Source organism: Callorhinus ursinus, unplaced genomic scaffold (assembly GCF_003265705.2).
Source record: "Callorhinus ursinus isolate GAN/ISIS: 27379988/994484 unplaced genomic scaffold, GSC_fseal_2.0 scaffold524, whole genome shotgun sequence".
NCBI classification, from domain to species: Eukaryota; Metazoa; Chordata; class Mammalia; order Carnivora; family Otariidae; genus Callorhinus; species Callorhinus ursinus.
The window spans coordinates 1,507-9,991 of NW_027397579.1; the positions used below are offsets into that span (position 1 = coordinate 1,507).

At 45.1% G+C, this 8,485-nt stretch overlaps 1 protein-coding gene across 1 annotated transcript; it reads left to right on the forward strand.

Moving 5' to 3' along the window:
• Positions 1-510: 510 nt before the first annotated feature.
• Positions 511-7,198, forward strand: LOC112819197 (solute carrier family 41 member 3-like; the record flags this gene model as incomplete). The annotated part of the gene is made up of 3 exons (XM_025866197.2): positions 511-652; positions 4,956-5,104; positions 6,302-7,198. Coding segments are annotated over 3 exons (501 nt in total), but the record flags the coding sequence as incomplete, so codon positions are not given.
• Positions 7,199-8,485: the final 1,287 nt, after the last annotated feature.

Below are 8,485 nucleotides of genomic sequence, written 5' to 3' on the forward strand. Positions count from 1 at the left end.
GCCTCAGCAGTAAGCCCCAGGCCTGTTGCATATGATAGCTCCTCTTCTCTTGCTGCTGTCCCCAATTTTTCTTCTGTCTCCTTCCCACCTTAGGGGAAAAAAAAACTTTCTTTTTCTCAGATGTTCCAGTCTGGAATCTGATTCCTGTCACATCCTACGACTTTGAATGGCTTATCAAGATACCCTCCCATAGACCTTTCTATCACTGTCTTCCCTCCCTCTCTTCCTATTCCACACCCCCTCCCTCTACCCAACAAATATGTATTAAAAACCTACTTTGCCAGTCACACTTCCTTCACCGTAAGAGATAGCTGTCAAGGTGGTACCTCATTCACAAGGTCCAGTTTACCCTTGCTTGGGACCGAACAAGATCTGTGGTAAAGTGGGAGAGAAGGAAGAAAGATCCAGTGCTGAATCAGTCAAGGAAGGCTTCCTGGAGGACATAGACTTAAAATAAGAGATAGAACTTAGAGACTGGCATAAAAAAGGGGAAACCACATTCTTTTTCTCCTCCCAGGTGTTGGTGGCAATCTGGTGGCCATTCAGACCAGCCGGATCTCCACCTACCTGCACATGTGGAGCACGCCTGGTGTTCTCCCCCTCTGGATGAAACAGTTCTGGCCTAACCCATGCTCCACTTTCTGCACCTCAGGTGGGTCTGGTGTCTTCCAGAGGCCATGTGGCCATTTCTTTACACAAGTAAAAATTGCCATCATTGGAATCTGCTCTGCAGCAACAGATGTCTAAGACCAGTGCTGACCTCAGCCCAGATCATCGTCAAGGACACAGCTCCTCCTCCCAGAGACCTAACTCCCTATCTCTGCCTCTAGTTGATTCATCCATTCATTCAGATATTTAATTCTGCCAGGTGCTAGGTGTCAGGTTGCAGTGATGAGTCAGAGAAAGCTGATTCTTGCCCACATGGATTTACATGATCTAGAAGAGCAGATAAACATACCAAAAAAGGAGCATTTAACTACGAATTATGGCATGTTTTAAAATAAAAAAGTACAGGGTTCAGTGGAAGGAATTACAGGAGATATTGAGATTTGGGTTTGGCAAGTTCCTCTCTGAGGATATGGGGGGAGCAGGGGAGGGTGTGGGGGGAGGAGGCGTGCTGGAGCAAGAGGAGCGTTTGAGGCAGGGAGGACAGCCTGAGCAAAGGCTCAGAAGCAGGAAGGAGCTTGGTAAGTCTGAAGAACTGAAAGGCCAGGGAGGCCTGAGCAAAACGAGCAAGGGAGAGGATGGAGGAAGCTGAGACCAGGGAGGGAGGGAGGGGTTTCGTTATAGGTCCTTGAAGCTTGAGGAAGGGAGACTGGATTCTATTCTGAGAACCACTGGAAACCTTTTGAGGTCTTTTCTTTTTGTTACTTTTAAAACTTGGATCTTTTCTCCCACTGCATTTTCTATTAATCATTTCCTTTCTGTTTCAAGAACTACCTTTAGGGCGCCTGGGTGGCTCAGATGGTTAAGCATCTGCCTTCGGCTCAGGTCATGATCCCAGGGTCCTGGGATCGAGTCCTGCATCAGGCTCCCTGCTCAGCGGGGAGCCTGCTTCTCCCTCTGCCTCTCTTTCTATCTCTTATGAATAAATAAAAAAAAAAGAGCTACCTTTAACCATTCTTTTAGGGTAGATTTGCTGGCACATTCCTGAAGGATATTTTTGCCAGATATAAAATTCAGGGTTGATGGTTCTTTTCAGCACTTGAAAAATGTGCCACTTTCTTCTGAATCCCCTGGTTTCTCATGAGAAATTACTGTCATTTGAATTATTTTTTTGTCTTTTGTTTGTTTCAAGACTTTTTCTTTACTTTTTAGTCTTTGAGTTGTGATGCACATTGGTGTGGATTTCTGAGGGTTTGCCATGTTTGGGGTTTACTGAGCTCCTTGAGTACATGGATTTATCTTTTGCCAAATTTAGGAAATTTCAAGCCATGATTTCTTTGATACACCTTCAGCCGCACTGTCTTTTTCCTTTCCTTCCTGTATTCTGATGACATGATGGTGGATCTTTTGTTACAGTCCCACAAGCCCTAGAGTGTCTGTTCAGTTTTTCCCCCAGCCTATTTTATTCTCTCTTATTCATATTGGCTAATTTCCATAGTTTTTTTTTCAAGTTCATGGATTCTTTCCTCTGCCCTCTTCACTCTGCTAGTCATCCCTTGCATTGAGTTGTTTGGGGTTTTTTTGGCTATTGTATTTTTTCAGTTTTAAAATTTCCACATGGGTCTTCTTTGTATCTTCTGTTTCTTTTCTGAGACTTTCTAATTTTTTTTTACCAAAACTTTCTATTTTTATTATTTGTTTCAAGTATATTTGTAATTGCTGGTTGAAGCACTTCTACAATGGATTCCTTAAAATTGCTTTCAGATAATTCTGCCATCTGTGTCATCTCATTCTTAGTGTCTGTTGGTTGTCTTTTCAAGCTGAATTTTTTTTTTCTTTTATAAGAAGTGATTTCAGATTGAATCCCAGGCATTCGGGGTATATATTATGAAACTCTGGATCTCATTTAAGTCTCTTTCAGCTACCTTTTCTGACACTGCACTACTGAAGGAAAGGGAATGCTTTGCTTCCTTACTGCCAGGTGGGGGTAGAAGTCCAGGTTTCCCCCCACCCCTACCAAACCCACCACCTCTGTTCATACACTGGGGGAAGAGGAGCACTTCATTGCTGGTGGGCTGGGGAGGGGTCCACGTTCCTCTGACACCACCCTGGCTGAGAGGGAGAGGAAAGCTTTGTTATTGCTGCCCACATGGCTTTCACAGACATGGTTGAGTGGGGAGCTCATTACCACCAGGCAGAGTACTGCTTACTCTCCACTCAGCCTTCTCTATCCCACCTCAACCAGAGGGGTGAGTGGCACATTCCACCTAGATTTGGTCAGAAGTCCAGGCTCCCCTCTTGGCCTTTGCTGATGGAAGTGGGGCTGCAGTTTTTCCTGTGATGTTTGGCTGAAATAGAGAAGTTGTTGCCTAAAAGTTCTGTGTTTTGCTAGGCTATCCCTCTTATGGACTTTTGGCTAGACAGAGCGGGCTTTTGTTGAGGTTTTTTTTTTTTTTTTTTTTTTTTTTTTTGTCCTGTGGCCATTTACATTTTTGGTTTTTTTTTTGCTCTAGCATCTGGTCTGGGATATATGAGGCAAAACTCCCTCAAAACAACAACTCAGGGAATTCATTTCTGTGTTTGTTGGGTCCCCAGGTCCCTGGCCAGCCCACCTTTTCTCTCCACCTTTTCAAATCTTCTTATGTTTGTTTTATATATAATGTCCAGGGTTTTTAGTTGTATTTAGTGAGAGGAATAGGAAGAAATATGTCTAGCCATCTTGTCTTGAAGTGGAAATTACCATTGAATTTTCTGATTTGTCATTTATATATAGAAAATCTATTTCTAGGGGCGTGTGGGTGGCTCAGATGGTTAAGCGTCTGCCTTCGGCTCAGGTCATGATCCCGGGGTCCTGGGATCGAGTCCTGCATCGGGCTCCCTGCTCCTTGGGAGCCTGCTTCTCCCTCTGCTTCTCTCTGTCTCTCTCTCTCTCTCCCTCTCTCATGAATAAATAAATAAAATCTTTTAAAAAAAGAAAATCTATTTCTATTTCTCTATTATTTCTGTATCTGTCTTAGTTCAGCTGCTATAATGGAAGTATAGAATGGGTGGCTCATAAATACAAGAAGCTTATTTTTTATAGTTGTAGTTTGTGGAAGTTCAAGGTCAAGGCACTAGCAAATTTTGTCTGGTGATGGCCTGCTTCCTAGTTTGTAGACAGCTGTCTTCTCACTGTGTCCTCACATGGTGGAAGGGGTGAAGTGTCCGAGATGTCTTTTATAAGGTTATAAGCACTAATGACATTCATGAGTGCTGTACCCTTATGACCTAATCATCTCCAAATACCATCACATTGAGGATTAGATTTACAACATATGGATCTGGGTGGTGAAGGACACCCAGATGCTATAGCAGCATCTAAATATTTTACTGAATTCTTATTTATGTAATGTTTCTATAGATTTTCTTGAGTTTTAGGACCTGCTACCAATAGCAATTATTTATTTTGCTTCTACTTTTTTTTCCAAAGAATCTTTGTCTAATTTTTCATCATGAAGAGATTTTGGAGCTCTTGAGTGTTCTCAGCCTCTCTACATATTATTTTATGGTAGTGTTTTTAGCTTCTAAGCTGTATGATTGTTCCTCCTCTTTCTTGTTAGTTTGATGAAATATATTAACTCAGAGGCAAATGGAGACTTTTTATTGATACTCTATTTCTGTTGAGAAGTCAGTTGCATTCATATGTTACAATTTTTAAGTGTGTGTGGTTGGGGCAAGGAAGTCACACTTCTTGCAGAGTCTCAAATTCTCAGAGTACTGAAGCCAAAAGAGAATGTGCCGAATGAGTCCCAGAGGCTTAGCGTGAGGAAGGGGCTGCCTGAGGCCTCCCATGAGTGTGCCACCCTTCCCTGGATTACTAATTCCACATGCTGAGCCTTCATTCGCCCACATTCCAGAGCTCTCTTCCACCTTAAGCCCTTTGCATGTTCCCTTTCCTCTGCCCAGAGTCCTCTCCTCCAGATTCATATCTCAGCCTAGATGTCATCTTCTCTTGAGGGCTTCTAGTCTCCAGTATTCATCCTACTAATATACACTTTGTTCTCTACCACATTATCCTGGTTTATTTTCATCCTCACACTGGTCAGTTTGAAATGACTTTTCTTGTTTGTTTCTGCTACTGATTCTGGTTTTTTTTCCTCTCTCTCTCTTCCCTAAAATGTCAGTTCCATGAGGGAAGGGACAGGAGTATATCCCCATATGCAAGAACGTGCCTGCCACACAGTAGGTGCTCAGTAAACACTCATGTAATAGATAAATGAATGTGGATGCCTCACTGGAGACTGCCACATGCCAAGGTGGCTTCTGCTGCCCAGCACGTCACACAATCTCCTTGGTTTTCTTTTTTCCAGAAATTAATTCCATATCAGCCCGAGTCCTGCTCTTTCTGGTGGTTCCGGGCCATCTGATTTTCTTCTACATCATCTACTTGGTGGAAGGCCATTTGGTCCCAGACAGTAAGATCTTTGTGGTGTTCTATCTGCTAGCAAGCCTGATCCAGGTGAGGATGACTATAGCAGTATCAGAGCAGCATTCAGTGGTTGGTCAGCCAGCAAGATTTGTCTTGGTTGGTGGGCGGGGCTGTTCTAGGACCCCCATCTTACAAGAGTCAACTTGTTCAAGCCCAAGGGCATGATCCAGACAGAGAGGCCACTCCACACTCTGTATTGCACACTTCACACTGCACATTCCACACAGCACATGCTACACTGCACATTTAATAGGGTACACCCCCCACAAGGCACGCTCCATACTACGTATAGCACACTGCACACTCCTCAGGACCAAAGGTTCATCCTGAAGTTGCAGCAAGTTGCTGTGAAGCAAGTTGATGACTGGGTCCAGCCGATAAACTGTGCCATGCACACCAACCATCACAGACAGGGTGGGCAGAGACCAGCCCCCTGCTGGAGTGTTGCTGAAAGGCATGCAGGGACTTTAGTCAGGGCTGGATGGTGATAAGGACATGATGAAAGAGACTAAGCTGGTGCCTGCCTCTGGGTAGTACTCAGCAGACTGTCTGCCCAGACTAGCTGACTGATGCCCCTCGTGGGCCCAGGTTGTCTGCAGAGATAACTGTGGACACTGATGGGCAATTCTAGGAGGGCAGTGCTAGAGCTAGGGACTGACGTGCTCAAATCTCCCTGAGTTAGGGCATTTACAATTGCAGCATGTCCCTGACCCTGAATAGTGGGTTGGGGCACTCTGACAAACTGTCTTGAGCAGGAGCACGGAAAGGGCTGGAGTCAGCCTGGGACAGGGGACCGAGGAGCCCTGGAATGAAGCCAGGACTGTGCTCACTACTGGCACTTTCAGGAAAGCCTTACTGTCCAAAGCTGCCCATACAAGGGCTTCCAACAAACTCAAATTGAAGTCCCAATAAGGTCTATGTCTTGAGTTTTCAAGGACAGTGAGAGGAGTTGGTGTAGCAGAGATGGTCTCTCTGGCACCTCAGTTTGCCACAAGTAGGACCTGACCACAGGGAGGGAGGCTAGGCAAGTATGGATAAGGGTGGACTTCCTGCCTTTGCATGAGCTCAGAGCTGGGCACTGACCCCAAGAAAAGCTAGAGGAAGGGGGCTCCTTGGAGTGGACATGTCCACCTTGGTATCTGCCTTTGAAATTTGCTAGTGTTTCTTAGTGACACTTGACTCTCTGACTTAGTTGTTATTTATTGTGTCTGCTTGCTCTTGTGCCAGGTGACGATTCTTCTGTACCTGGCAGAAGTGATGGTTCGGCTGACATGGCACCAGGCCCTGGATCCAGACAACCACTGTATCCCCTATCTCACAGGGTTGGGGGACCTCCTAGGGACTGGCCTTCTGACACTCTGCTTTCTTATCAACTGGTTATTGAGGAGTGATGCAGGGCTGGATGGTTTCTCAGAACCATCATCTGGACCTCCCTAATGAGCCCAGGCAGCCCCAGTTTCTCAGTAGAATTTTCCTTCACACCAGCAGGGTACAGAATACAGTTTCTCCCTGCCTGGGTCCTCAGGAAGGATGGTTGACACCCTGCCTCTGCAGTGGCCCTTTGTCAGTCTGCTAAGGACACTAACACACATCTTGACTCTGGAGTTGGAACCTGAGCCTATGAGGGTGAGGGAGGCCTGAAATCAGAAGCATTGTTTGTGTATGAATGTGACTGCATGTTCCCAGACATAAGTGCACACTCATGTGCTTGGTGAGTGCAAATGAGTGTGCATGTGTGTGTGGAGAGCAGGGGACTCTGGCCTGAAGACGCTGAAGGAAGAGACATGTCCAGTGCACTTGGGAGATATGCTGTCACTGTTCTGTGCCCATGCAGCCTGGATTGGGGAGGAGCAGGAATGAGATGCCTTCTGTGCCCAAGCCTCAGGACTGAGCTGTGACTTAAGCACAGTCTTCACCAGGTCTGAGCTTCATGGGCCATTTTGCCAGTGTGCCTGCAAATGTGCAGCCCTTCCCAAGACAGCCCTTCCTTGCACACCCTTCATCTGTTCCCAGTATTTAATCCTGTTAATGTTTTTTTCTTTTTTTCTTTTTATGTTTAAGCAAAACTTCTGTTTAGATTTTAATGATCAGAGAAGTATAAAATAAAACATAGATTATATTATACTTGGCCTTTGTGTCCTTAAAGATAGTTAATGCCACCATGAGACTTGGGGTCTATAAGTAACAAAAACCTCTGGTGTTTCTCTAGTGTCTGTTTCTCAAACTGTGGTCTCCAGCATAGAAGCATCAACAGCATGGGGAAACTTGTTAGAAATGCAAGTTGTTTACCCTCCCTCCCCTAGGCCTGCCAAATCAGCCTGTCTTGGGGTAGAGCTCAGCAATGTAGGTTTAATAAGCCCTCCATGTTGTTCTGATACACTCTCACATTTGAGAACCACTACTCCAGAATGCCCTCACTTTTTTAAAATATATGTTTACTTCCTGATTTTTTTTTAAATTTATTAAATTTATTTATTTAGAGAGCACACACGAGTTGGGGGAGGGCAGAAGGAGAGAGAGAATCTCAAGCAAACTCCATGCTGAGCATGGAGACCAACACAGGGCACAATCCTATGACCGCAAGATCATGACCGGAGCTGAAATCAAGAGTCAGATGCTCAACTGACTGAATCACCCAGGCGCCTGCTACTTCTTGTTTCTTATTAACTCATCATAACAACTTTAGCCATGGTTTGGACTGAGGATTATTATCTTCATCTGGTAAAAACAGGTATTTACTTATTAATTTAGCACATATGGACATGGGCCATCTTGGATCAGTGCCCCAGAAGGAAAGAGGTGGCATCCTAACTGGTGTAATTGGGCAGGGCTTGAAGAAGGGACAGTTTACAGATACATGGGGAAGGGGAACAATGGTGAAGCACCCTATGCCTGGTCACAGTTAAGGGGCTGTTACCACCAGAAACTCCCCTGAACTGGGGAGTGAATAGGAGTGGGATTATCTGAGGTTGGGCGAAGGGGCATCTCTATTTAAAAAAACAGCTACCATCAGCTGTGGCCTGACAGAGAGAGATCCATGGGAATAAATATCCCAACCTTATTCTCTGCTTACCCTTTAAACTGCTAGTGTCTCCCATTAGCCAAACCCAGCCAGAAGTTAAATGACTGGCGGTGTCATTTATGGATGGTTCCATAAATATATAGAGGTCTCAGCCCTCCTGGGGCTCAGAGCCAGTTGAGGGTGGAGAGTGGTTCTGGAGAGGCAAGTGGAGAATATCCAGCACACCTAGGTACCAAGTCCTAGGCTAAGTACTGGGGATGCACTTGTGGGCAAAGCATTCATCATCCCTCTCTCAAGGGTCTATAGGGGAGATGATAATAGTAGACATCATAGGTTTGTGACAACATGGATGGACCTAGAGGGTATTATGCTAAGTGAAATAAGCAGAC